The 27,251-nt window shown below is 48.9% G+C and overlaps 12 protein-coding genes and 1 non-coding gene across 13 annotated transcripts; 7 read left to right on the top strand and 6 right to left on the bottom strand.

The window, feature by feature from the left end:
* Positions 1-3,393: 3,393 nt before the first annotated feature.
* Positions 3,394-4,948, top strand: F4807DRAFT_453967 (HLH-domain-containing protein; the record flags this gene model as incomplete). Its single annotated transcript, XM_048000517.1, has 4 exons — positions 3,394-3,447; positions 3,556-3,915; positions 3,978-4,706; positions 4,757-4,948. 4 exons carry the CDS (start codon positions 3,394-3,396, stop codon positions 4,946-4,948), a joined length of 1,335 nt encoding a protein of 444 aa, XP_047850071.1.
* Positions 4,949-6,268: 1,320 nt separating this feature from the next.
* Positions 6,269-8,402, bottom strand: F4807DRAFT_443002 (aminopeptidase-like protein). The gene has a single exon (XM_047999522.1). It carries the CDS (start codon positions 8,116-8,118, stop codon positions 6,577-6,579), a length of 1,542 nt encoding a protein of 513 aa, XP_047850072.1. The 5' UTR covers positions 8,119-8,402; the 3' UTR covers positions 6,269-6,576.
* A 243-nt stretch (positions 8,403-8,645) lies between these two features.
* Positions 8,646-11,905, top strand: F4807DRAFT_443003 (Dfp1/Him1, central region-domain-containing protein). Its single transcript, XM_047999523.1, has 3 exons — positions 8,646-9,660; positions 9,721-11,097; positions 11,153-11,905. The coding sequence occupies exons 1-3, from the start codon at positions 9,145-9,147 to the stop codon at positions 11,303-11,305; spliced, it is 2,046 nt and encodes a 681-aa protein (XP_047850073.1). The 5' UTR covers positions 8,646-9,144; the 3' UTR covers positions 11,306-11,905.
* Positions 11,906-12,463: 558 nt separating this feature from the next.
* Positions 12,464-14,960, bottom strand: F4807DRAFT_471057 (heterokaryon incompatibility protein-domain-containing protein; the record flags this gene model as incomplete). The annotated part of the gene is made up of 3 exons (XM_048002880.1): positions 12,464-14,409; positions 14,482-14,864; positions 14,919-14,960. The coding sequence occupies 3 exons, from the start codon at positions 14,958-14,960 to the stop codon at positions 12,819-12,821; spliced, it is 2,016 nt and encodes a 671-aa protein (XP_047850074.1). The 3' UTR covers positions 12,464-12,818.
* On the top strand, positions 12,539-12,626 carry F4807DRAFT_t138. Its single transcript has one exon. It is a non-coding gene; the product is annotated as a tRNA-Glu (tRNA).
* A 967-nt stretch (positions 14,961-15,927) lies between the features above and the next one.
* F4807DRAFT_464641 (putative O-methyltransferase) lies at positions 15,928-17,362 on the top strand (the record flags this gene model as incomplete). The annotated part of the gene is made up of 5 exons (XM_048002159.1): positions 15,928-16,225; positions 16,282-16,411; positions 16,462-16,913; positions 16,991-17,170; positions 17,229-17,362. 5 exons carry the CDS (start codon positions 15,928-15,930, stop codon positions 17,360-17,362), a joined length of 1,194 nt encoding a protein of 397 aa, XP_047850075.1.
* Positions 17,363-17,582: 220 nt separating this feature from the next.
* F4807DRAFT_282467 (ubiquitin-like autophagy protein Apg12) lies at positions 17,583-18,415 on the top strand. Its single transcript, XM_047994700.1, has 2 exons — positions 17,583-18,221; positions 18,277-18,415. Exons 1-2 carry the CDS (start codon positions 17,844-17,846, stop codon positions 18,337-18,339), a joined length of 441 nt encoding a protein of 146 aa, XP_047850076.1. The 5' UTR covers positions 17,583-17,843; the 3' UTR covers positions 18,340-18,415.
* On the bottom strand, positions 18,388-19,901 carry F4807DRAFT_282503 (3-methyl-2-oxobutanoate hydroxymethyltransferase). Its single transcript, XM_047994702.1, has 2 exons — positions 19,159-19,901; positions 18,388-19,102 (listed from the first exon to the last, which is right to left on the bottom strand). Exons 1-2 carry the CDS (start codon positions 19,573-19,575, stop codon positions 18,491-18,493), a joined length of 1,029 nt encoding a protein of 342 aa, XP_047850077.1. The 5' UTR covers positions 19,576-19,901; the 3' UTR covers positions 18,388-18,490.
* A 57-nt stretch (positions 19,902-19,958) lies between these two features.
* On the top strand, positions 19,959-21,945 carry F4807DRAFT_443044 (putative 1-aminocyclopropane-1-carboxylate oxidase). Its single transcript, XM_047999524.1, has 4 exons — positions 19,959-20,561; positions 20,617-20,717; positions 20,768-21,581; positions 21,651-21,945. Exons 1-4 carry the CDS (start codon positions 20,498-20,500, stop codon positions 21,755-21,757), a joined length of 1,086 nt encoding a protein of 361 aa, XP_047850078.1. The 5' UTR covers positions 19,959-20,497; the 3' UTR covers positions 21,758-21,945.
* On the bottom strand, positions 21,914-23,330 carry F4807DRAFT_282509 (uncharacterized protein). Its single transcript, XM_047994703.1, has one exon. It carries the CDS (start codon positions 22,634-22,636, stop codon positions 22,325-22,327), a length of 312 nt encoding a protein of 103 aa, XP_047850079.1. The 5' UTR covers positions 22,637-23,330; the 3' UTR covers positions 21,914-22,324.
* A 759-nt stretch (positions 23,331-24,089) lies between these two features.
* Positions 24,090-24,496, top strand: F4807DRAFT_464646 (uncharacterized protein; the record flags this gene model as incomplete). The annotated part of the gene is made up of 2 exons (XM_048002160.1): positions 24,090-24,358; positions 24,460-24,496. The coding sequence occupies 2 exons, from the start codon at positions 24,090-24,092 to the stop codon at positions 24,494-24,496; spliced, it is 306 nt and encodes a 101-aa protein (XP_047850080.1).
* A 19-nt stretch (positions 24,497-24,515) lies between these two features.
* Positions 24,516-25,618, bottom strand: F4807DRAFT_282584 (uncharacterized protein). Its single transcript, XM_047994704.1, has one exon. The coding sequence runs from the start codon at positions 25,521-25,523 to the stop codon at positions 24,669-24,671; it is 855 nt and encodes a 284-aa protein (XP_047850081.1). The 5' UTR covers positions 25,524-25,618; the 3' UTR covers positions 24,516-24,668.
* On the bottom strand, positions 25,619-26,886 carry F4807DRAFT_282473 (uncharacterized protein). The gene has a single exon (XM_047994701.1). It carries the CDS (start codon positions 26,745-26,747, stop codon positions 25,713-25,715), a length of 1,035 nt encoding a protein of 344 aa, XP_047850082.1. The 5' UTR covers positions 26,748-26,886; the 3' UTR covers positions 25,619-25,712.
* Positions 26,887-27,251: the final 365 nt, after the last annotated feature.

A 27,251-nucleotide genomic window follows, 5' to 3' on the forward strand; every position in this document is an offset into this window, starting at 1 on the left:
ATAATGGCACTCGAGGCTACAGTATATACGATAATGTCGACAAAATTATCGCCGCGTGTGGCTATGTGACTTGACAGAATGATTAGGAACCTTGGAAATTAATTTAAATGGAGTCTAGAATGTGGCAAGCGACATCACAAGATAAGAAGACCGGTCTACAAGTAAACTGCAAGTGCGGAAGCATGCATCGTGAGCCGAACTCATGGCGGTGGATCCCGTGGATAAGACCTGGGAATTGCTTGTCATATTACGAAATATTCCGTACTCCGGTGCCTCGGGCTTGTGTTCATAGGTCTCATCGCCCGAGCGGGTTGAAACATAATCGATACGCCTAGCAGCCTCGAGGTGCCCATTGGAGTTGTGATAAGATGACGACTCCGTAGATGAATGTCTCAGAAGGGACTAGGATCACGATCAATACCGATCGACGGGTAGATGGAGAAAAACTACCTGGTAGGGCAATGCGTAAACCCAAACCTTGTGGACTCTTTTACCTCTTTCGCCTTCCACGACGAGCCAGCAGAGCGGCGCTAGAAGCGGTTACAGATACCGGCATTACGGCCATTGACCGGTTTTCTATCCAGTTGGTCCGTGTAGAGTATATGGAGGCAACCCTCTGAATAATCGTTCACGAGGTTGCGTTGCTAGGGCGATAGTTCGCATAGATCCATGGGATAACACTCTACATATGTACAATAGTAAGGATAGTATTAAGGATAGTAAGGAGTTGGTTACTATAGGTGGTATAGTAAGTGTTAACGGTTGTATGGTTCTGCAACGACGGGTATGCAGCTCCACGGCGACATCTAACTGGCAAGAATTGCAAGGACCCTGCGTGCGCGCTATCACTCGCATAGAATTTTGCTGTGATCGTACGATCGAATAGATCTAGCCGAATATCTAAACATCGGCAAAGAACCAATGGAACCGCGCTCGAGCCCTACCTAATAAGACGGGGACGAGACGGGGACCAATGCCGGGTGTCACCAATTCTGGGGACGGTGAAAGCGGAGGATTAGATTACCTATTTCGTTGAGCGCCCAGGTGAGGCTATGATAGAAAGCGTAGGCGGTTGCCGAGATCTGGACGATTCCAAGGGGCCCATGCCGAGTTTCGAGACATCCAGGCGAGCTGACGATGTCCACCTACATCATAGACTCGGACAATAATGTGTATGTGCTGTATGTTGCAATGCTGTATGTTGCAATGCTGTATGTTGCAATGCTGTATGGTGTATCTGTATATGCTGTACGCATACACCGTCCATAACGTGAGGGGAATGAGAAGCACTAATGCATTAATTATGGATTGTATAAGCTAAGGGACGATTGTGAAGCATGATTGCTGACGTTTACATCGGCATCGGTGAGAAGCGTCGTGAAGGTTCTTGTTGTTGTATGGTTGTATGTTGTAGCCGGTAAGATTGTCCGTGACCGCGAAAATGATCCGAGAGGAGAAAACGGAGTACGAAAATGGTAAAAATGGCCTAAATGCTCGTATTGTACCGAGTATACACGTATCTTCGGTGTCTTCGTAACTTTTTTTGGTCTGGAGTTTCTTAGATCATAAGCCACAACCGCCACATGCCTCATAATTAGATAATCTTGGAAATCTCTATCGTCCTCGGGACATGTGGCACATGGCTTCCTCCGGAGCAAACTTAACGGGTTAAGTGGAAACGACACGAGGCTGAGAGATTCGTGGAAATCTTATTTGGCAAAGTACATCGAGGGTCAACCAATGAAGAGCCCGGGAATATGGTTTTGGCCAATTACAGCGGGTAACAGCATCTAGAACCCCTGGACTCCTTATTTCCAAAGTAGGAAAGCGAATGTCATACGATATTTTTTTGGTCAGCCTTGCGAGTGGCCTGATCTTTGGGCAATTCACCCCACATGACGCGTGATTCTAGGCCCTCCCCCTTGAAGTTGGACTCTATTCAGACAAAAGATCAGGCCACATTCTTTACACCCCGATGCACCGATGACAACGCTTTTCGCCTTTTTTCCTGTCAGAACTGTGACGAAATTTTGCAACCCGGACAAATCCAATACCAGAGAAGAGTTGACCGCTGCGCCCATCAGCCCATAATGTGGGAATCGTGGGATTGTTTGGTTACCCCAGGGTTCTTGGGTCCTTCATTTTCCCGCCGCTCGTTCGCTATTTTTCTGGATTTTTACTGACTTCCAAGGTTTGGTCCGTATGTACAATTGGATATGTACAATTTTGGGGATTGGCGCGCGATACCGATACCTACAGTTGGCGGCTAGGAAATGTTCGGAAAAGAGTACCGCACTTACAGCATACAGTAACATACAACATACCAATACCAGCATACCTACAGTGTACATAATACATGCCTACAGCATACTTATACATACATACAAACTATCAGAAGCTAATGTATTGATGGAACAATAAAGTCGCAATGGACTAACCCCCATCTAAAATGCTAATGCCAACGCCAATGCCGCGGCCCAAACAACAAACTACCCATATACCGTACGTATACGGGGGACAAGATAAATTATTTTTCCTTAGTAACTATTCGGGATCGCCCTTAGGGGTCCCATCGGGAGCCATTGGAACCCTTGGGGGCCCGGGTTGGGAATTATGTATCTGAGCGTCTCCGTTGCTCTGCATCGTGTCAGGCCATTTGGTCTCGATTGTAACTTGTACCCTTGCATCGTCGGGCGGTCTCGGCCATAGTTCGTGGGATCTAATTCTTATTCTTTAATAGCCGAATTCTCGAATTCCCATCTTTATTCTCAATCCTTAATCGACTAGATAAACTAAGGCACCAACCGATCTAAACTACCCTAATCCTATCTACCTGATCGTTCGTTCTTCAAGCATCGTTTGATTTTTATCATCCATCATCATCGTCACCACCATCCCATTTGCCATTGTGGCATTATTCCAGTCAAATTGGTGATCTCATATCTCTCCATCCTATCAAGGCCGGGAATCCTTCCTATTACACTATACTGTACTTCCTAGTGTGGCTTGCTCAGTTTGCGCCTAGTGGCTTCATACACACTTACACGCAACTTCACCACAACTCAACTCACATCACATCCCCCCTACCCGGACTGACGTTACCCGACTGCCCCGATTTGTATAACGACGCACGGCAACGGACGTGGCAAATTTGCAACCTGGCTTTTTTGCCCTTTGATTAATCCGACTACCATCGTCCACCTCCATCTCCATCTTTGCCAAGCTTAGCCTGGACTTCGCATGATCCCGAAAACATCACCTCACAAGATCTAGATCCCCGACTCATCCATCCCGCCCCGGGACTCTCCCCCCTATTTTAAGAAACCATAGCAATCAAGCTATTGTGTCACCAAAAGACCTGCTGGTGGCCCTTGAATTGTTGTGGGATTCGTCATGGACGCAGGTGTTATGCAGGACATTGACGTTTATCCTGCTGGTAACGACAAGGTATGTCACTGGATGTCATTCATTCGTTTAGATTTCACATAGATATAGATCTACTATATCTATAATACTACCTCGGTTGTATCTAAATAGACCCTAACATTCCCTCAGACTTTCGAGACATTCTTCGATCAATCAACAGATTACTCACAGCAACTCTCCTCTATTAGTTTCTGGGACGAACTAGATAGGTCTGCCGAATCAAGTGTTGTGAACTCAGTCCCAACCTCAGGCTCGCGCCAGACCCCTAGTACTGCCGCCGACTCACCGGCCTCAACTGCTTCGCAGAACATCTCTAACCCCTCCCACAAGCACAGGCTCACAGGACAGGAGCTACCTAAGAAGCGCCAGTGCTCTGATATTAGAAGGTCTAGATTCACTGAGGACCCTTCTACTCTAGACTGTTCTGACTATTGGCTTCGCTTCGACAGCGACAACGAGAGTGATCAGATTTTCGCTGAGGGCAAACCTGTAAGAACCAAATATTAGGTCTTCGCGCAAACAATGGCGCTAATGTACCATCTGAAATATAGTCAAGATCCCCAGTTTTAGCTCAACCTCACCCAAGGTCGAGGGTTGTCGGGAGACCCGGCAACAGTTTCAAAGTGGCTTATCCGCCCTCGTCAACTGCTGACCTGGTCGACGATAGCGCTCTTGATCACGCGCTGTCGGACGAAGACGACCTCTTCTCCATGGCCTTAGCTGATCAACTCAGCAAGACGGACTCTGCACCTATCCCCTCAGACATTCCACCTCGTGAGAGACTCTACTCCACGCCTCTTAGCTGGGAGCAGCCGCAACCTGGTTTTCGAATGGACTACGTGAACGTGAACCCTCCGTTCAACGACCCCGAGCGCCAGAGACTTCTCGCCATTGCTATGGGAACAGGCCAAGCTCCCCAACCACAAATTACCACAAGACAACCCGCCGGAATGGATTTCCGATTCGAAATCAACCAAAGTCCGACGACGATGAGTGATAGCAAGAGCAACACACCCGAACCCCGGACTAAGCCAGCAATGACGAGACCTCAAGCACCGTCACGCACTAATTCGATAGATGCTACGGTGGAAAAGGCTAAGGAGAAGCCAAGAAATAGTGACAGAGCTGCACACAACGATATTGAGAGAAAATATCGTACCAACCTAAAGGACAAGATCGCGGAACTACGAGATGCTATTCCATCTCTACGTGCGATACCCGAAGACGGTGACGACAACGATAATCCCACCGCATCACGAACAGCTCCAAAAGTCAGCAAGGTACGTTCTAGCCCAACATTACTACTACATTTTCACTAATTAGATTTTAGGGCACTGTTCTTACCAAGGCGACTGAATATATTCATCAACTTGAGCGAAGGAATCGGTCGATGGCACAAAAGAATGAGGAACTTGCCCGCCGATTACATGCCTTCGAACAGCTGGTTGGCGCCGCACCCGCACCAAATTGGGCACCTCAAGGATACGGCGCTTCTGTCTTCAACCCCCGAGCCTTTTCTTAGGCGAAGATCTCGCACTTATTCGTGAACTATTTGTCCCCAGTCACAATCACCACTCACACCACTGAACATCGAATTATACGCCAAATATTTTAGCAACAACTTCATAATAATGACGTCTCACGACTATCTTTGCTTCGGCGACGACACCCAACAACCGCAACCCGCCTGAATAAATCTGGACTCAAGTCTTCTCAGAACGCTCGGTTATCGAAGTACACGAAACGAAACCTCCGACTTAACCATATGGATATATAATCTCACACCTACACTTTTGAGTCACTTTCACCTGTCCTCTACATATCTGCCGCGAACGTATATATACCACTACTGTATGAAAAACAACCACATCGGAGTCCGGTACGAATACATGGACGGGTTGCACGTTGGGGTTCCGGAAAAGAAATCGAATTGTTTTTTTGAAACTATTTTATCATGGGGGAGTAAGAGCCTTGGGCATACTTAGATGAATGGCCTTCTAAACTGGGGACAAATGCCACTGGGGCAGAATCATGGCGTTATTTATGGTGTTTAGGAGTCGCAATACAGTTTTTCACAACCGCTATGGGGCATAGGTATTCCCGCGGGCTGAATCACGAGGGAATGAAAATCAAGAGGTGGGAATTTGTGTTTGTTTTTTACCATCTGAGAAAAAAAGGGGATGTATTTTTTTCAGAGGCTCTACAGAAGTGAGCGAACAGTGGATTTTTTTTGGGAAATTCTATTACGGATTTTACCTTATTGCTGAAATTATGATACCTATCGCCTCCTACGGGAGATGGCGCGCATTGACAGAACTTGTTTTTTACTCTACCTACATACGTACCTATCTACCTACCTACATAACGTACTAGGTAGACTGAATCTCGATCGAAATTAATAGAACCCCCCCGGCTATCCTAGCTGAGAATTCTTATTCGCATCCGCTCTCTCTCTCTTCTTACATCAGACCCAGACACTCCGGCAGGCGGATTTTGCCTAGTTGAGCGAATTTCTTAAAGCGGACGTGGCCCAATCTGCTGATTATCGTACGATGCGGGTTACTTGGCGGGCAAGTTTGAACGCGCGCGCCTCCTCCTCGCCCTCCGAACTAGGTTTTGCGGGAGAAAGGGAATTCGTGGGAATTGAAACGCTATGATTGTGTTAGATTTCCGTATGAAACTAATGCATTACAGTTTTCCGTAGCCCGGTACTTCTCTTGCAAATGGTTGGAATAAGGAATCCGAATTTTTGAAAGTGTTCCGGGGGCGATTTGTAGATGCGACCCCTTTTCCGAATTTCAGGGGTGGGTTCTGACTAGTCGCCCCCTGGACATCACAAATTTCATGATACTAGGTACCTAGGTAGGTACGTGCCACCGTATTCGTGAATCCTCAAGGTTAAGATGTGATCTTTCATTTGAATTGGCTACCTGTCTTCCAACAGGTATCCAGGATAATGTACAATAAACCATTCATGCCAGTTAGGCGCCTTGCTTGATGGCATATGCGTCCCTTGCGTACGCGTCGTAAAGTCTATTGTCACATACCACATAATTCATAATTCGCTCCCAATGAACGACATGAATATACAGCTGGCTCTTCCGAGCTTTTCGATGGTAACTCATTCTACGGCGTGATTCCGTACTCTTCTTAGTTCCTCAACGCCTCTATATCGTCAACCTCTTTAACCGCCTCCGTAGTCAAGATCAGGGGGCTATCATCCCCCACGCAAACGCTATCCTCGATGCGAATCCCCAATCCTCGGAAGGCTTTCGGCCACCTTTCATCGTCGGGCACGTAAACCCCAGGTTCGATCGTAATGCAGTGCCCATCTTTCAGGGCCACATTACGCGGATACCCCGGCACGTCGTGTACGTCGAGCCCGATATAATGCCCAACGTGGTGTGGGAACAGGATACCCATGCGGTCGCCGCTCACATCGAAGCCGAGCTGCTGCAATTGGTCGCGGAGCGCGTTCTCCGTGATATGGTGCAGCTTGTCGAGGGTGACGTTGGCGCTGGCGCGGCAAAGCGATACAGACGACCGCTGCGCGCGTAGCACGGCATTGTATAGGTCTTTCTGCGCCGGGCTGAATTTGCCCGATATAGGCCACGTGCGCGTTATATCTGCAATGTAAGTGCCGTATTCACCGCCCGCGTCTACAAGGACAAATTCCGAGTCGTTCAAAATGCCATTGTTGAGGACGTAATGGATCAATGTCGCTTTCTTCCCCCCAGCCACTACGGGGATATACGCTTGTCCGTCTAGGCCAGACATCTGGTACTGATATTCTAGGAACGCGGCGAGCTCCTTCTCGTATTTCCACGGCCGTCGCATGGCTTCTGTTAATGCTCGTCCGGAGTCTCGTCCGGCGCGTCGCATGTTAGCTATCTCGGCGGGAGACTTGACAGCTCGGAGAGCGTTGACGTAGGGTTTTAGCGGCGCCGTTTTCACTTTCGGGGCCGCCGAGCTCAAGAGGTTGCCAAACTTTGTGAACACGCCGTTGTTAGTCAGCTCAGCATCCGTGTAGATCTGCTTCACCCCTTTGAGAGCATCGGCTAGTAGATTTTCAACCCGTCCGATATCCCCTGCTAGGTCTGCATTCCATACGTCCCTCGCAGCATCCACGCCGCTCCAAGGTCCGGTCCATTGTTCCGCTTTCGGGTCTTTTGGTCTGCAGTATAAGTGGAAGAGGTAGTCATCTACCCCGTCGGTTTTTGTGAGCACGGCGAGCGATTCGGGTTCGGAGAAGCCGGTAAGGTAGAGGAAGTTGGATTCTTGGCGGAAGGGGTGGAAGACGGCGCCTGAGCGGTAATGAAGAGTCGCGGAAGGGAGAATGACGGCAGAGTTGGGAGGTAGGCTGTTTATTAAACTTGCGCGGCGCTCATGGTATTCTTGAGCGGTGATACCAGGTGTCAGTTCACCTGATTTAAGAACGTGCGGATGTGTCTCGTAGACTGGTTGGCCGAAGAGAATATCTTTAGCGGAAATAGTCGTCGAATAGGCCCTTCTGGCCGCTGTAGATCTAGAGTTACATTCTAGATTTATGCACTTTAACTTCGATGAATGCTTCGAGAATGTCGAAGAAGCGGGATTGGTTGAACATAAGCGTGTCAATTGCGGAGAAGATAGGGTCGAGTGTGGTTTAAAGTGTCGTTCGAGTTGCCATAACGGGAGTCGATGGAGCTTCATGATTAGAGTGAGAATAGCGCTTCAACCAATTGCGTCACCCAATTGCTTGGGACATTTCCCAAAAGGGTAATATCTGAATATTAAAGTTCAATTGATCCCGGACAAGTAGAGAACTTCAGGAGGTAGCCAACGTTTTTCTACACTTAATCCAAGGTATATAGATTAATATTTGGTACAACTGTGTGGTTTTTGACGTTGTAATTCGGAGGATTGAGGCGGGTTGAAATCGTCGAGCTTCGGAATTTTTTTGCTGAGTAAATGAAAAGTTGGTAAGATGATTGGCCGATTACTTAAGTATAAAAAATGTGGTGGGTATGTGGGGTAGCTGACAGTACGTAGTATTACCTAAGGTGTGCGGTTTCTGTGGTTGCCGTGCACATCAGCAGTGGGGGCTAACAGTGATGTCAAATGGCCCGTGCACCAACCTTGTTGTTGATTTTCGGAAATTGTTAGTGCTAGCGCGGTTTGTCCACTCGTTTCTCAAAAGCTTTGGAGCTAAACTCTTGAATTCTATTATTTGCCCACCACCAAGCTTTAAGCTGTCCAAGTTCGACTCGACTTTCACGCCTCTGCACGTCGATCTTCAAGTCTATTCTCGCGTCGATTGAGTCATTGAATTCTCCTAGATCATTCATTTCTTTTTCAATTGATCTCAATGTCATCCTGACGTCGAATCATCGCGCGTGTTTTGCCCTTCAAATCCGACGTGTTGTGTCACGGTTCGTCGCGTGCCAACTAAAAAGGGTCAGGGTTCGGACATAAGCAGCTCTGGAGCACCTTGGGCAACTCGGTTCAACTTTACAAGCAACAACGACACAAAGTCTCTCTAAGTCGAATAATAATTAAACTCGACTTTATTAATATTGTTGTTGTTGTCGTTATTGCCGAGGCAATAATCACTAACTAGTAAATAATTGTTGGTCGCAGGACTTACCCATACCCATTTTGACCTTCAAATTACTAGTCTAGGCCGCCCACCGCCATCTCCACCCCACACAACATCTCTAAGAGTAATACCTCAGTTATATGGCAGCCGTATCTATATCACCAACTCCTGCTCCTCTTTCCACCATGTCTGGTAGACGAGTTCCTCTTTCTACGAACCAGAATGTCGCCAATTCTCCCTTACGAAACTCAGCTCTCCTAGCTAAGCACAAACGCCCCGCCGCCCAAGTACAGCGCGAGGAGCAATATGGCCAGCCACCTCCTGCCAAGAAACAGATGATCGAAGCTGGCTCTCAGCGTTCATTGAAATCCCCTTCCCAGCAACAGCAGCACCGAGTCTCTAGAAGTCAGATCCCGATACAGACACGCCGCAACGCGAACAGTTACGAGAGCAAATTAGCGAAGGAGAGATCCGGTCATCACCACCACCAACAGGCCGTAACCGCTAACCCCGGATATACCGAGAAGGATGTTGAAGAGATTCAAGTCTGGCAACAACACCACCGAGCCAGATTCCCCAAACTCGTGTTTTACTTCGAGAAGGTCCCTAACGATGCACACAAAAAACTGGCCAAGCAGATTGCAGCATTGGGTGCTGTAAGTTGCTAACCCTATTGGATCCTGATTGATGAGTTGACTAACATGGTTTCTCTCCAGCGTGAGGCGGCATTCTTCTCTATCGAAATCACTCATGTCGTCACTACCCGAACGATTCCCTCCGAGAAGAGCGTAAGCCGCCGAGATGGCGAGCACGCGGTTAGCGAGAAACATGCGGAGCATATTCAGGAGCAAGAGCAGGAGCACGAAGAAGTGAAGACTATCAACCCATCTCTGTTAACCCGGCTATCAGAGGCTTCCACGAAGCGTAGATATGACGGAGACCTCAGAACGCGGAAGTTGCCATCTCAGACTCAGATTGAGCCGCCCAAGCGCAATATGGATGTGCTTCTTCGTGCTAGAGAGATGGGAAAGAAGATTTGGTCTTTGGACAAGTTGCAGCGAATGCTGGACTTGCTTCTTGAGACTGACCCTTATGTCAGTGCAGAGATCGCTTATGGGGCGCGCAAGACGAGGGTCAGCGAGACTCGCACCACCGAAGACCGCAACCTACTTCATCTTCTTCATAATGAACGCGTCAATGGTCCCTCTGATCGAGATCCCACCGTGAACGCCCAGGAGTTGCATTATTTCAAGGGCCCGTACATATATGTGTACGATTTCGAGGAGAAGCAGAAGCCAATCATGGTTCGAGAATACAAGAAGGTTGCAGAGAAGTCTAAGGGAGACTGGCCTCAGTTCCGAACTGCTGCATTGGGACGTTGCCCGTTTATCGATGAGTATGAACCAAGAGATGTCCGGCCTCAGCCCAAGCCGAAAGTCCAAGTAACTAGGGCTGCTGCTGAGGCTAAGCCCATCCTCCAAGCTCCGACAAAGATGGAGCCCCCGAAGCCTGTCACTGGAAAGCGATCGTTAGGCGAGATGGAACACGGTCATTGTCGTGGTTCTAGTGTTGCCTCGATGGAATTGACCATTCCAACGAAGCCTACTGTCGGCCCATTCGCGGATACCCGCCAGGCGTTCACTGGTCGTTCTGCGAGCCGCCTCTTCGGTGGCGAGCCTGTCGCATCTGGTGTCCAGCCCTCCAACGTGACCTCGGCCATTCGATCCCAGATGGTATCGTCAACTGCGACGACACCAGGTGTTATAACCGGTCTGAGCAAGGAGGTCCACGGCCTTCAACGTCAGGTCTTGAAGCGTAATAGCACTGCGACTTCGCAGGACTTGAGTTCCCGTCGTAATGGAGAGGCGAGCTTCCGAGATGAAGTTCCAGCCAAACGATCTTTCAGCACCATGAGTCGCACTTCGAGTCGAAAGCTTGACATGATTGAGGAGGCTGCAGCTGGCAAGGATACGCAGGCCGTTTCCAAGGCTGTTCCACGCGTGACGAAACGAGAAACTGCGCAACCAAAGAAGGCCGAGTTGAAGCCTGGTTACTGCGAGAACTGTGCGGAGAAGTATGCGGATTTCGATGAGGTATGTTTCAAAATTTCCCTCGGTGCTCATCTGTTAGTACTAACACTAGGCTTAGCACATTCTATCCAAGAAGCATCGCAAATTTGCTGACGATGATGAAAACTGGGGTGATCTTGATGATCTCCTTTCCCAACTTCAACGCGCCCCTAAACACAAGTCTTTTGCATCCTGGACACCCTCTCTTGCGGATTTCGAAGAAGCTTATTAGTTTGCCCGTAGCTCCTACACTTTGCAAACATTAATTTGCTCCCGATCCCAACATTGCTCTACGCCCTAATTCCTCGCCGGTCGTTCATCTCCAGGAACATAGCATATCATGAACCTGTTTCTAATTTCGGCATTCGCGGCGCGATGATACCCATTTCCTTTTTTACTTTTCTTCCGGCTTTCCAAACCATCTCTGTTCGATAAGATGATTGGAGTTGATCCGTTTCCCAAAAGTTGAACGGAAAAGGCATAACGGCATGGCATGGAGTCTTAGCATTTTGGTTCTACTTTTCACATCTGGGTGTCGCACCCTGGCATCGTGCATTTTCTCGGCGAAGGGTGGCTTTATTTTCTCTTCTCCCAATCTTGACAGATTCTCGGCTGGCCTAGTGGTAGGGGCGTTCGATTTGCGTAGTTCTAAGGGGGGATTAGGACATGGACGGTACTCTCAAGTCACCTGGTTCAGATGACCAGGTCAGGCAGGCTTTTACAACAACACACTATTCGACACTGATGAAGCAACGGTGCAACCATATGATCCATAGATCATGTATGTATAAGTAGTAGTCTACGAATAAAGAATCCATGCAACATTCAGAAATTAAGCCACGGCGCTCAGCAAGTAGTAGCAAACTTCTGGGATGCCGTTTTCTATATCAGTTCGATGTTTGGCCTAAGATAATATGGTCATCTAAAGTAGAGTATGCGAACCATTCCATATCACATTTACCGCACCGTCGATCAACACTGATGGCCTACAGTAGACCTACCCGTCTCGTTTCTCGGTACGTGAATTGAATTATCGAGCATGCCATCGTTTTTAACCAAGCCTTCGGTTTGCTTATGAGACATTCATGTATTCAGAAAGAGAAGTGCCATACTAGTATCCCACAACTTCCCTGTCGTAGCAGGTCTTCGTTAAGATTGCTCTGTTCCATGCACCTATTCCACGTAACATATCTGCTCAAAAAGGTTAAATTGAATGGTAATAAACCTATCGTTGTATCTTGTATCACAATCATTGGGACACGAGTTCCGCATTCCAGCTAATTATTTACAAGCACACCTTACCAGGGCATTATGTAGCTTTCATCTTATGTTGCTATCCGATGAAACTTTTGAAGCTGTGTGTGTTGTGACTGACGTGGGCAAACAGCGCTAAGGAAATAAGGGCATATATGATAACTTCAATCATCATATTCTCATAGATGTCGGAACCATCGGTCACCCAGAGTCCGAATTGGTGTAGTGGCTAACATTTGGTGCTCTCACTTCTTGTCCAGTGACCCGCCAAGCCCGGGGTTCGATTCCCCGATTCGGAGTTCTTTTTGTAGTTTTCTGCCAAAGTCCAGTTTCTTTATAAGACTAGAAGAAGACTATCTAGGTAGGTAGGTAGGTAGGCAGCTAGCTATTATCTTTTTTCATACTTCTCAGAGAATAAACAAAGTTTTAGGTGACAAATGCTATCAGTAAACTCCCTTATTTCTGAAATAGCTAGTACATAGGTACCCTATCTACTTTAAGATGACCTGGACTCGATCCAAACGAAGGGTGTCTTCCGTATTACTTGGTTCAGTATCACTAAGTTCGGCTACCTTTAGAGATCTAAAGACATGAATGTCTGTGGAAAGATTCGAGAATCGATGCCCATCATCAGTGATATCGGGTTTGAGAATGTAGCTGTCGACAAAGCAAACCCTCTCGTAAGCATTTCCTGTCATTTTCAGAACAAGACCCAAACGACGATCGAATCGTTCTTCTCCGAGATGAAACGGAACTCTGACGAGGAATATCCCAAACAGTGAGTATTCGGGACCATGTCTTTGCTTGATACCAAATGCCCCTTCTACCCAATACTCCTCGGACTGGTGCCGAAAGCTGAAGACAGTATCGGTAGCCGGAGAGAATTGGGGCTCTGGTAACCATCTCTCTGTGTCCGCGGGCTGTATTGTCGGCCTTGGGAGATGTCCTGTAACTGCTACAATTGGGGCTACTAGATGTAACGTGCTGTCGGCTAGAGAATGTTCGATATATTTAGCTAGAGGCTCGAATCTTACTGACCCAAATTCCCAACCTTCACTATAATCGTACCATGAGTAGATAGGGAATTGTACCGGCCCTTTAACGGAAACCCAGGACCACGACGGACCGGTCCTAGCTTGAGGACGGTCTAGCCCATCCCTATTCGCAGCACACCAGGTCAATCCTTCAAGTGAGCCGCCAAGCCAAATACCTGCTACATAATCATCGCCGGTGATTGCACCAAGTGCATTAGCTACACCTAACAAGGCGGGCAATCGGTCCTTTTCCTTGGTTATGTTTCGCGTAGTGTACTGCTCTATCATGCGATACCAATCGGCGTACCTAACGGCCGTCTCACGCCGCCGCGGGAGGAGGTCCTTGTTCCACGGGGTAGGTAGAATATCGCCGAAAACAGATATGCCGGTGTTAGCTGTCTGCAGTATGCGTGACAGCTGATCTCCTTCTTCGTAGATCGACTCTCCATCCTCGCTCGCGCGCAGTTCTGCGCGTTCCCACGCTGCTTGCGTGCTCCCGTACATCAACATGCGCCGCACGAGGTATCTCTCCTGGAGACACCACGCTCTGTCGCTCAGGGGTTCGTCTCTCATCATGTCGACGCCCGTGGTCCATCGGCGGGGTAAAGGGGGTAGGGGGGAAAAAGTAAAGTCGCCGAGCACGGCAGATCCTGGTGCTTTTAGCCTGGGCCTGAGAAATCCTTGGGCATCAGATTTGCCTCTTGTGGCGCCGAGGACGAAGTATGCGTTCCGATATACATCTGCCATTCGAGCTGCTTCTCTTTTCCAGTCGTTCGGGTCGTCTTGTACGATGCATAAGCTGTCGATCCACAGATATCGCAGCCCAAATTTCTGGACAATTTGGACTGCATCTTTAAATGTCTGAGGTAGGGACTCGAACTTTATACCATGCTTATGGTCCCCTATGTTGGCTTTTGTGGTCGTGATAACCCGAGCTGTACCCCAGCAGTGGCTTAACGCGACGTATCTCGAATCTAGGGGCGATTCTTCGTAAGCCTCCCTAAGGACCACGAAGTCTTGGTAAATCGGATTACCGATATCCAAGAACCTTGAAGGTATTTTAAATTTCCCATCTTCTAGGAAACATGAAGAGCGTTTGGAAACACAAGTCTCCAATCACGTCCGAGTAATATCGATAGATTCGACGGATGTTGGGATCTCCGGTATGGTCCAGTCCATGTCGAGCTCATCGTAAGAATCCCCACCCGAAGTCCTTGAGCACAAGTCCTTCGCTATTTTTAGCTCGGCGAACAATTCGTGATGCACATCCCAACCAACTGTCGACTCCGGCACACAAGCTACACGCAACGCGTAGCTCCATCTTTGGCGCCCGTCGTCTGCGCGTTCTAACCGCAGAACTACGGTTTCGACCCTGCCGTTGTGATACGCAGGTATCTTCCGCACGCCCGCGTCTGGGTCGTCTGGAGGAGCCTGCGGGTTGGTTATCCCGTCTTTCAAGCTATCGACGATAGCCGCAGCGCGGGTAATCTTGCCAAGCCTCCGCTACGGCGGCGCAGATATCGCATTTCGATTGCTCGGCGCAGCGGAAGACATCACGGGCGCGCCCATGCCATCCGTACATCCAGCCAGCCTCGTCATCGTCGGGCCGGCCGGTCCCCTCCGTGTGCTATAATCGCTGGATGGCGCGTGGGATATCAAGGCAGAGGCATTCTTCGCAAGAAGACATGGTCACGCCTGTTCGTCACCAACGTGATGACGATGATGTTGGCAATACCGAAAAGCGGCGCCACAAATTAATCGGGGGTGACGAAGATCCTAAATCGCCAGTACGACCAATGGCGTCAGCGGGATGGTAGGTGCTAAAAAGTGCAATTCCTCCTGTAGGTAAGCGAGCTGACACGGGCACATGGCACATCTACCTACCTAGGCGGTATACCCCCACTCTCCCCGCCGTTCATTTTCTTGTATCGATATATAAGAGGTTTTGGTATCACGAGAATACCGTCTCAGCAAATAGTAGTTTTTTTGTTCGTATATAGGTATACAAGATCGCAAGGTGTTGCTGCGGACGCTTAGTGGCGGAAATGGTGACTTATTTTTAATTTCTTGATAATGTCGTATAATGGCGTATAATATCGTGTCGCCCTACTCAGTACCTTCTAAGCATCATATTTCGTTAAGCTTAGCCTATCGTTACTTTCGTCGACGAGCGTTGGCTAGTGAATGAAGAAATTCTTAGATGCACGAGAACACCGCGCCGTCTTACTGTTTGATCTGTCACTCTGCATTCGGCTTCGGAACCGGGAGGTTGCCATGTTAATTGGTTCCTTTAATTATCTGCCTACGGGTGTCTTGTCACTGTGACCAAGTTGTGCTTTTTATTGTGAAGTTGGATGGGTGACACTTCGTCGATGTGGCACGTATCATGAAGTAGACTTACACATCCGCGCTGACACACTGTGCATATAAATGCGGCCATGGTTGTAACCTAGGCCGAGAAGTGCTCGGAGGACCTACCATATATGCTGAAAAGCCACCACTGTTAGATCAACACGACCAAGATTCTTAAATTTTCCAATTCGCTATTTTAAGGCTACCATTAGAGATGGAGGGCCTTGACTTGGTTTTGAAGAAGCTCGAGGCGTTCACGGCCGCCGATTTTGAGGGTTACAATACAGAGAGGCTGAAAATGCTAGCGAGTGCTCGCAAACTAGTTAGCCGTCTACAGTCAAACGGAGAGAAGGCTTATGAGATCGCATACCAACAGTCACTTGTAGACTCAGCATTGAGAGTTTGCCTTGACATTGGTCTTTGGCATGGATGGACGGCAGCTGGTGGAGGGGAAAAGCAGGTCGAAGAGTTGGTGGGACTTACCACGAAAACCTGCGAACTGAACCTACTTCGTAAGCCTATTCACATTTTAGTCATACTCGTAATCAGGAAACTGATGTGATAATAGGTCGCTTACTCCGACTCCTGGGCGCTGCAAATATCATCGAAGAAACAGGGGAAGATCGATACAAACCGACTCAATTCTCGCTATCAATCGGCGACGATTCTACTTGTATGGCACAAGCAATCGTTTCGAAGTAAGTCGTTTGTTGTCGGGCTAAACTCCATGATTGCTGAAGTATCATAGGACTGATCATTGGGACTTGTCCCACATGAATCTGCCGTCGTTTTTGGCCAAGACATCGTATCGGGAGCCCAAAGATGCGAAGAATACAAGCTATATCGACGCAAACCCGGAAAGATTGCCTATCTTTGACAGGTTCCTGACTAAGAAGAGCTACCGAGATAGCCTTAGGGGTTTCTTGTTTGAGTACTCGAAGTACAGAGTTCCATGGCCAGAGTTCTATGATACGGCGTCCCTCATCGAAGGGGCAGACTTATCCTCTGGCAGTCCACTCATTGTCGACGTCGGAGGCCTCCATGGCGCTGATCTCCTCAAACTTTTGGATAAGCATCCAAATCTACCGGCTGGCTCTCTGGTCTTGCAAGATTTGGCTGGCGCCATCTCCGGCCTCACTCTTAATACAGACAAGATAAAACTGATGGAATACAATTTCTTCAAGCCCGAGCCACTTCACGGTAAGAATTTTCTGTTCCGGACCTATTTCTCATCGCTGTTAGCAACTAGAAGTCGGAATTGATAACGTATAATATAGGAAGCCGCGCATATTTCTTACACATGGTACTCCACGACTGGCCGGACGAATTGGTGACTCGGATTCTGCAAAATCTCAAGCCGGCATTGAAGAAGGGATACTCTAAAATCCTCATATGTGAAATTGTGATGCCACGTACAGGGGCAAGCATGTACCAGGCATCCTTAGATGTGGCCTTGAGTAAGTACAATCAAGGATTCTTTCCGTCAAGGAGTAAATGCTAACTCTGTTGTCATAGTGGCAAACCTTTCTGCTTATGAGAGGACTGAAGCAGAATGGAAGAAAGTAATCAATGATGCGGGATTAGAGATGATTTCTGTAACGATGGATCCCCGCGGATTTGAGGGCGTGATCGAGGTAGAGCTGGCATAGTTGGGCCGCACGAAGAATCTCTTGATTGTCTAGACTGTAAAGGATACTCACGTATCGGTAGTTATTCCTTGTATGATGAATGATTTTACTTTGCTAAGTGCAACATGAAACTATGTCGTTGTATGTTGGTCCAGTCTTTAGTTTGGGCTTGTAAAAAGTAAAGGCTGGATTGAAGTCCCCGAATAACTGCTTACGATCTTTATTCTGATGTCATTTATTGGGGGAATGAATACAAAGGGGGGGTAGTCGTTACACAGAGTGGGGTTACAGGGCCAAGCCTCAGACTAAGCCACGCTGTTCCATGTGGCTTTGCTGATGCTGCCTGGGGTTCTGATCTGCTCCATCGCTTTTCCACCTCGAAACCGTCCTCGGCCTTATCATCTACCTGCGACAAGTCGGGAATTTTCTAGTCAAGCGACCCATATATACCTATAAGTGCTCGCCATAATACGTAGGGAACACGGGAAATACGTGACGCAAGATGGAGTATCCAGACGTACCCGAGCAGCCATCCCCATCGCCTCCGGCCTCTCCCATTCCGGACCGGCCAGCATCGCCGGAGCTCCCACTCACCATGACCGCCTCAGCCGTTCTCACGGCCTTGCCTCAAGACGCTAGTTCAGCTCTCGCCAGTGCCGGCGAATTTGAGCAAGAACGCATTCTAATCCGTTTCAAGGCCGTCGGATCTGCTCCCCAACTTAAGCGCGAGGTGCGGCGGATAGGCGCGACGCAGAAGTTCGAAGCGGTCGTGTCTCACCTGCGCAAGGCGCTGCGGCTCAACCCGACGGATGGCTTATTCCTTTACGTAAACAGCGCATTTGCCCCTGCTCTGGACGAAATCGTCGGCAACTTGCATAGGGTACGTGCGTTATTATTTATTGTGAATATCTATGAAATGCTAATTTCTCAAACAGTGCTTTAAGGACTCGAACGATCAGCTGATCGTGGTTTATTCAATTACTCCTGCATTTGGATGAGCTGTGCTAGCCATGATGACCACGCTCTCCGTGAAAATGCTTATACGCCTACTCATGCTGATGCAGTAAATCCAAAAAGGGCCTATTACGCTATGTGCCCTCAAAAAGTTTCTGGAATGACACGAGACTCAATCAAGCCAAGGGCGTCGCGTCATAGCTTTTCAACGTCCCTTGCGAACGCCTCTAATTCCTCTTTGGGAATCGGATAGGTATGTTCCTTTGCTGGGTATTGTCGCGTTTTCACCTCGTCTCGATACGACTCGATCGCTCTCAGGCTTTCCGCCCATACATTGCCGTATTGCTTCACGAATTTAGGAATGAAGCGACCTGGCGGGAAGTATCCGGACATGTCGACTTGGACGAGCACCTGGCCAGAACATCCGTTTCCAGCACCGATGCCGATAGTTGGAACGGAAAGCTTCTGCGTGATGATACTAGCAACCTCTGCCGGGACGGCTTCTAAGACCATGGCGAAACAACCGGCTTCTTGGACGGCTAGCGCATCTTCGAGAACTCTCATTGCGCCTTTCGATGTCTTTCCCTGGACTCTGAAGCCTCCGAGGGCATTCTGGCGCTGAGGTGTGAGACCGACATGTGCCAGAACGGGTATGCCAGCTTGGGTTATCTTAGAAATGGTTGGCGCCATCTCTTTTCCACCTTCCAATTTGATGCCTTGGACGCGACCATGCTTGATGAATCTTATGGCCGTCTCCAGGGCTTGTTCTGGTGAGATTTCATATGATCCCATGGGAAGATCTCCGACCTTGTTAATCATTAGCCTTTCGCATCTTACATCATCGAAGTTACGTATGATCTTACTGTGAAGGCAGACCTGGTGGCACGCGCCACCGATCGACAATGAAGAAGCATATCGTCCACTGTCACTTCACTGGTGTCTTGCATACCCAATGCGACCATCGCTAGGCTGTCGCCAACCAATATGACGTCCATCCCTGCAGCGTCGGCGACATGCGCGCTGGGGAAATCATGCGCTGTCATCACGGTGATGGGTTCCCCCTTTTTATATAAAGACCGAATACTTCCCATGGTCACTTTCTTCCTGGGAGGATCCGAACTCGCGCCTAAAGGGGAATGGGAACTCCATCTCTGTTGCTGCGACTTTTGCCTGTGCCATAGCGACGACAATGGTTTTGTAGATGCAAAGACAATGCTAGCATTTGATTGCATGGCCCGGCATGACAATAAAGCACGTGACCTGAACATGCAATGCGCCATTTGTGTTGTAACGATTGGAATCAATTTAAAGAGGAAAAAAAGATAAGATTAATTTAGTTCTGGTATAAGGAATCGCTAAGAAGATTAAGAGGAAAGGATTGAATTGCGGCCATAGTCTAGAACCAACGTCGGCTTTATTCCTTTTTGGCCATGATGGTTTTTGCTGCGTATAATTGAGTCTCCATCCAGTAAAGACTCAACTGGGAAGTTTTTGTTGGTGTTTTACTCAGACTGGCTTAGGTAATCTCATTAATCCTGGTGGGTTTGCTTACTCGGGTACGTATCTAATTCTCCGATTGGTACCGAGGTTTAAATGTCTTGGTTAAAAGCCGAGCTCTTTCCTTTCTCTCAGTGCGCCACCGTTCTCACTAAAGTTCCAAATAGGGGTCGATGATTTTACCCACTTTCTTAGCGATGCTTCTCTTTACCCAAAACTTCGGGCGCAGAGCTACTTTGAAGAATTCCTAAAGAATGAAAGGATACATCATATGCACTTTCAAGGGAGACCGAGAATACCCTAGCGTTACTGCATAGACTATTTTGCTTGAATGGGAGGTTACTGATGGTTGAGCGTCGAGTGGCGTTAACTCGTACGTGGTGAAGATAGGAGTTTAGTGACGTGAGTTAAATCCTCTATACCTTCATATGATGTGATGTTTACTTATTACTTAAATAGTTGTAGTTGCGATTTAGCCTTCATAGCTCATAATGGCATCATTTCATACGGACTTCATTCGTCCAATCCCATGTACAGATGTCTGCGATGTAGGATCAAATACTTCCCCGCTCGCCTGTGGTGTGCCGATAACTACAAATTTAAATGAATTGTTCATGTTATAAGTTATTCCAGACAGGTGAAAATAGAATTCAAGGATAACTCCCTATTAATCAGATAAACACGGTCTATGGTATAGAGCGGAAAATGTCTCCATCTCGAGTCGAAGCCCCTTTATCCTACGAATATCCAAATGAGACCAAGGAACAATGTATGCGTACCCCAAAGAACCCTCAAGGGCTGACTGCTGACATGATTCCCAATAGTAGAATATGCGGAACTAGAAGCACTCGATATCTCTAAGTTAGACCAGCCAGGAGGCAAGCAAGCGCTCGCAGAGCAAGTCCTAAAGTTCATCAATAAAAACGGTTAGACGCCAATCCCCTCTCCAAGAACACCGAGCTAACTAAGGTAACGGGCTTCTTCTACGTCGTCGGCCACGGCTTCTCAGACGAACAAGTGCGGCGCCAGTACGCCCTCTGCGAAGCGTTCTTCCAGCTCCCTCTCGAAGAGAAGCTTCGCTACGCCTGCGACACCGCCAAGGGCGACTTCCGCGGGTACAAGCCGCAGTCCTCGGGCAAGCTCGCGGGCCGCGACAACGACGAGCGGTACAACATCCCGAAATTCACGGCGGAGCACGAGCGCCCGCACCCGCAGCTGATCCGGGACCACTGGGACGAGATCCGCGCCTTCTCGCTGAAGATCCACAACGACGTGCTGCTGCCGCTCTTACGCTTGTTTGCGTACGTGCTCGAGATCGACGACGAGGAGTATCTGGCGAAGCGCCACCGCTACGAGGCGGAAGGGCTGGAGTACCTCCGGTACATGAAGTACCACCCGCGCACGGCGGAGGCGGACGCGCGGGTCGGCAATATCTGGGCGAAGGGGCACACGGACTACAACACGCTGACCCTCCTCTTCCACCAGCCGGTCGCGGGGCTGCAGGTGCAGACGCCGGAGGGGCGGTGGCGGCACGTCCGGTCGCCGCGGGACGCGATCATCGTGAACATCGCCGACGCGCTCGAGTTCCTGAGCGGGGGGTACTTGAAGAGCACCGTGCACCGCGTCGTGCGGCCGCCCGAGGACCAGACGGGCGCGCCGAGGCTGAGCTTGATCTACTTCGCGCGCCCGGAGGCGAATATCCTGCTTAAGCCCGTCGCGAGCCCGTTGCTGCGGCGGATGGGGCTGCAGTCGGAGATGGAGCCGTTCGCGCATGATGTCACTGCGGAAGGTACGTACGGTGCTCGTCCCATATGGGGTTTATAAGAAACGCGCGGCGAGATGCTGACTGGAATTATAGAATGGGCGAGAGCGCGAATCGCGAAAGACCACAGGTTCCGTACGGGATTGGTTGACCAGCGCGAGAAGGAGATCATTGCGGGTGTAAATCAGAAGTACTACGATTAAGATGACTAAGACATAGGTAAACTGTTACCTACACGGTTGGATGTTCTCATCACTGGTAGGATTTGGTCATAGGCTACATACCTAGGTACTGGGTATGATGAAAGGATGAATCTTACGATCAAGAATTTAAAGGGTGTCACCTAAAGGAATGCAAAAATGCGAATGCGACATGTTATATAGAGTATCAAGATTTGTTCTATGTGAATAAATATCTGATCATATGATGTTAACTTAAGGGACTTTTGTGGGCGACCTGGCATCCTTCAAGTGAGTGGTGTTAAACGGCTTCAATTCATGACCATTTTTAGGCCCGATCTCACTTTCTTTCCATATATTGCGAATATATCGAGATGCTATAAGATTAATATTGACCAAATGCCATAAATATCTTTTCGAAGGATTGTATAATGTGATACTAATACATGAGAGGTCGTATCTTGATATCCACCTCCCCTCGTGCGGCCCAAAAAGCATCACACTAGCTTCGACATCGACAGGCTCGCTAACGATTCCCACGCAAGGGCCTAAACACCCCCGCCATCGATGAGATCAACACGTCACGATGTCTCAGCAAGTCGCAGATCCCGTAAGTGTGCCAAGCAGCTTGTCGGGCCCCACACTGGAGAAGTTGGGGATGTCGGCAAAGACCGCAGCAGCCTCGGGCGCCGCGGTAGCCTTCTCCCACTGAGATAGGTCGTCGAACTCGAGCCACGCCTGGACGGCGTAGATGGAGTCGGGGCTGGTGTACTGGGCTACCTTCCAGCTCTTGAGGCCGAAGCTGGCCCAGGTCTTTTGGACGAGGGGCATGTGGGTTTTGAGGTAGTAGTCCATATCGAACGTGCCGCCTGCTTTGTAGGCGACGGATACGACTGCCACCATTTTTATCCAATTTCCGAGGTCCGGAGTTGTCTGTGTTAAGGGGTGCTTATTTGTTGGTATGCTGAATTAGGAGAGCACAGAAAGTTCAGAGTATGATACGAGTATTAGATGAGTGTGGGTAGGTTAGCGATGGCTATAGTCCGTTCTTTGGAGCGAAAGTATCTGGTTTAAATATCGCAGCGCTGGGAAGCGGAGAACAGAGAGGTGATATTCTCCCGGCATATAAGTGGCTTTGGGGCTTGGGCCTAGGAAGAGCGGAAGGGAGCTGAAGCCCCGCATTCCTATACTTGCCTAGGCACGCCTACAGGGTCCATTGTAAGTTGCGTAACACGATACCTGCCGAGATATCTGTTTCCCATTCAAGTGTAGGTAAGTAACAAATTGAGAAGTAATTGAGTGTAACGGTGTATACTCTTGGATGGACGATGTGTCACCCGCTCGACGTAGTTACTAGGCGCTTACTCTCGTAAAAGCCGCTGGATTATCTCGCATATTTGGAAAATGCAAGTAATAGTGGGTAGGTAGCATCGGTGTTAAAGCCTTCTGGATGGGTACGCTCTGTGCAGCCATTGGCAACGATAAAGCGGCGATATTTAGGTCCGACTCCCGCTAATCTTATCTCCTAAGTTTACATTGTCTCGGCTTGTTTGTAATCTGCACTTCTCGTAAAGTATTTCGTACGAATCATTTGGTAACCATGGAGCTGAAATGCCGAACTATGAGACGCGATAGTGGAACATCTTGAGCTTTGAAGTCACGAAGTTAGTTGTTGCTGAAGCTTACTCATCTCAAGTCTCTGGGAGATATGCAACTCCCAGGTTGTACAAATGTCAACGACCACTTCTATTAGCCTAGGTAAGCAGAGATGGTTGGCGACGCTTCCGACGGTCGATATAAAGTGACTGTGAGTAGGAGAGCTCATGCACCAAACACACCAAACATGGATGCCCTTGTTTGACATTCTATCAGGAGATGTTCCCCGGAAAACAGCGCTTCTTCTTATAACCCGACGTTAAAAACCGTTGGAAGTCTCATAAGCGTTCCATGGATTGATCCTGCTCGTCTTACTTCAGCACCTTAAATGTTCAAACTACATTATCATGACGTCACAAACTTTGCATGAATAAAATTGCCATGATTGAGCCCCTTCATTGGCTTGTGGCACCTCACCGTCCGATGATCAAGGTGGTTAAGGAAGCCATGACGTCACACCTTATCCCATCCTCAATATGTTACACGTTTACGTAGGGGATGTCGATGTAAATGAGCAGCATTTAAATACCTTCAACATTGTCTCATACAATTCTATTCAGTTCCTCCTACTCCTCAGGTCTACCAAATAATCTAAACTCAACGTTACCTGCACTGCTACCTAAAACCCTACTACTTACCTAGGTATTGACTCACGCACTATCAATCTTCACCAAAGCCAATCCACATAAAACCACAAAACATGCCTCTAGAAAACAACTCCCAATCCTCCGGCGTGACAGGCGCCGCTAAGTTCGTCACCAGCACCGTGGGTAACGTAGCGGGCGGCGTGGGCCGGACGACGGGCAACGTCGTCGGCGCCGCGGGCCGCGGGCTCGGCGACACCGTGACGAGCGCCACGGGATCCACCGGCAAGCCCGTCGGCGACGCCCTGGGATCCGTCAGCACGGGGGTCCAGAACGGCGCCGAGAGCGTGTCGAAGGGGGTTGAGAACGCGGGGCAGTGGAAGCGGTAAAAGTTCTTACTTTTCCGTTTCGGGAGATGTGAAAGGGGGTGATGTGTATGATATGGGGGAGTACAATTCACTGTGTTGATATTGAGATCAAACTTAGTTTAGATGCGCATGGGAAAGGTACGATGGGTGGCTAAATCGAGTTTGCTTCCACTGTGAACTGCTCACTGTCACACGTACACAATCAAGATCAATTAAATAATATTTCAGGGAAAATCTGGTTCTTAATTTGACGTGAATCTCTGGCGACTCTAATAGACCCAACTTTCGTTTCGCCAATCTACTTAGGTAATCACAATAGTCGATATCTCACCCAAACCAAGTCGTATCGGACCCTAGGGGCGTCAGTTGCTCGTCCGTACAAATATGCGGCATATGATCTTCCGAGCATGACATACGATCTCGCCCGCTCCTTTGCGATGACGCCGTACCCGTTCTGCTTCGGCCCTGAATATCAACGTTGATGTGCGACGGTCTTCGCGACGATCTCCGAGACGGCATCTTCGATGCCGGTTTCCTATCCAGGATCTCCTGCAATAGATCCATTGAAGAATTCTTCCTTCCGCCGTCTTCTCGTAGAGGCAGATCGGTCCACGTTCGGGCTGGGGGTGATGCCTCACGGATGTTCTCTGGCGTCTGGTCTAATAGTGGCATGAAGCTGTATCGGCGCAATGTATCTAGAAGACCGTGATTCGGATGAGGCTTCGGAGCTTCTATTGGTTTGAAGCTGCTCTTTCGTCGATGTGCCGAGACGCCAATTGCGGAACCTGCTTTGAGATGTGTGTCGGATCCTTCATCTACTTGCGTGGGCCACTGCGGGCCAGAAGACTGAAAGGGGAAATTATCAACCGGGGCCGAGGTCGGGGTCAGGAGCGGTGATTCCTCGACTACTCCTAGAGGCTTTGGCGCGCTGGCTCCCGAGTGCGCGTCGATACCAAGAACATAGAGGTCTGGCGTCGTTGATTTATGTTGCGACATATTGGATTCCCCGAATAAGCCTAAGGGTGTGAGCCAATCAGTCGTAGATGTCCTTGAAGGTAATTTCGGGAAACAAGTCATCGAGCCATCACGACGGCTGCTTTGAAGTTTAAGATCCCCGAAAGACGCCCTAGGGCTGACCGGTTCGGACACCGATCGCCTTTGCTCCAGAGTAGGGTCTAGCATAGGGCTTGAATCTTCCGTCGGAGGAGTAAGTCTGGGGCTCACCCATCTGGAATCCCTTGGAGATGGCAGTTTAGAATTGACCAAAGATGAACGTCGTGTAGATCCGTTAGGAGCGACCTCTAGCGATTCGGTGATGCTCGCATAAAGCTCCCTATCTGCTTCTTGGATTGTACTACCCGAAGACCGCCCCTAATTAACTTCGGTAATACTCTGCCGAGATATAAATGTAGTTCTAGAGGCATCGAGATAATGTCTATGGTTGCCAGAACATCCAGCGACGCTAAAGGAAGGTTGAACGGAGCTGATTGTTGTGGCTGGATCAGCAATGGTGGGTGACCCAGGGACGATTGCCGTGATCTTAGGAGAAGGCTTCGGTAGAGATTCCTTGGGCAGCAGCATCGAAAGACATATGGCTGCGTAGCGGCCACGATGAATACCGCGAATGCCAGAAATAACGATATCTAAGATTCCCGCAATATCGCTCGTAGTAACTAGATACTTATCTACAGTCGTCTCATCGGTATCTAAGCGGCCTTCTCGGAGAGCGTCCTGAACCGTCTGGAATTTTGATGGGGGGTAATTTTCATTAGCAGTTGATGCACCTATCCGCGGTGAACAATCATCGTGCCCTCTACTGGACAAATAGGCTCTGATCGTAGAAACGATGGCATCTGTTCCCCGTTGATCTATGGTAATCAGGTCCGAGGAATATGATCTTTCCGAACGAGGAGAGTGGCTTCCAGTGTACACCGAGCTCCAGCGGTCCACAACCGGAGACGCAGGGGACGAGATCAAGGGCTTCGTAAAATCGATCGCATCTATACCCGACTCACTCCTAAGTGGTTGGAGTAACGGAATACTGTCTGATGTACCGTGGAATGTCCTATGCAAGCGGCGGCCTAATGGCTTCGGACAAAAATGACGATGTTTAGGATTGTGTTGATGACGCAGGGAAAAGGGAATGGCCCATCTCGACTTCGGCGCACGTGCTAGTGGCGGACTCAGGACTTCTGGTGGTGACTCGGGGATGGAGCGGCCAGGTTGACAAATTGAGACGAGGGGCTCCGAGGGCATCGCGGCGTGGGCTGTTTCATCCTGGAGATTGCGTGGTGCAGTTGATAAGCTGGCGTGCCGACTGGCTATACGGCTTGAATGTGCGCTATAGAACTGATCGTCGTCCAGGCTACCGACGGACTTGCGACCAGCGATAGGAAGATGTGCCATTATGTATAGTTGGCTCTTGATTACCTTGACTTAGTCCGGAAGCCTAAGAGTGCGTCTATAAAGACCATGATTATAGGGATAAATGGAATTGAGGGCGTTCAGGTGAACTAGAGAGATACTTAGGGGAAGTAGAAACATTGAAGCTGTTGTATATTTTTGGCTTCATACATACTTCAAGATGCTTTGATATTAATAAGAGCAACTTCTGCCATGCAGAGAAGGAACAGATACTCCCAATACTTTTTACCAGGTAGGTAATATCTAGGGGTGTAACTGGCTTAGACCTGAAGGAACCTAGAATGTCTAGTCCATACCGACGGTTTGCACTTGCTTTGGCGCCGTGCTAAGTTATATGATAGTAGATAACTTCTACCATGATATAAATATGGATGGGCTAGCTCGAAGATTACTGGGTGATCGGGAATGGTCTTTGACTTTGACTTTAACTCGAAGGCCACATCCGGCATGGTAAACAAGGCACATACATTATGGAAATACATAGGG

This window comes from Annulohypoxylon truncatum (assembly GCF_022578515.1).
Source record: "Annulohypoxylon truncatum strain CBS 140777 unplaced genomic scaffold F4807scaffold_42, whole genome shotgun sequence".
NCBI classification, from domain to species: Eukaryota; Fungi; Ascomycota; class Sordariomycetes; order Xylariales; family Hypoxylaceae; genus Annulohypoxylon; species Annulohypoxylon truncatum.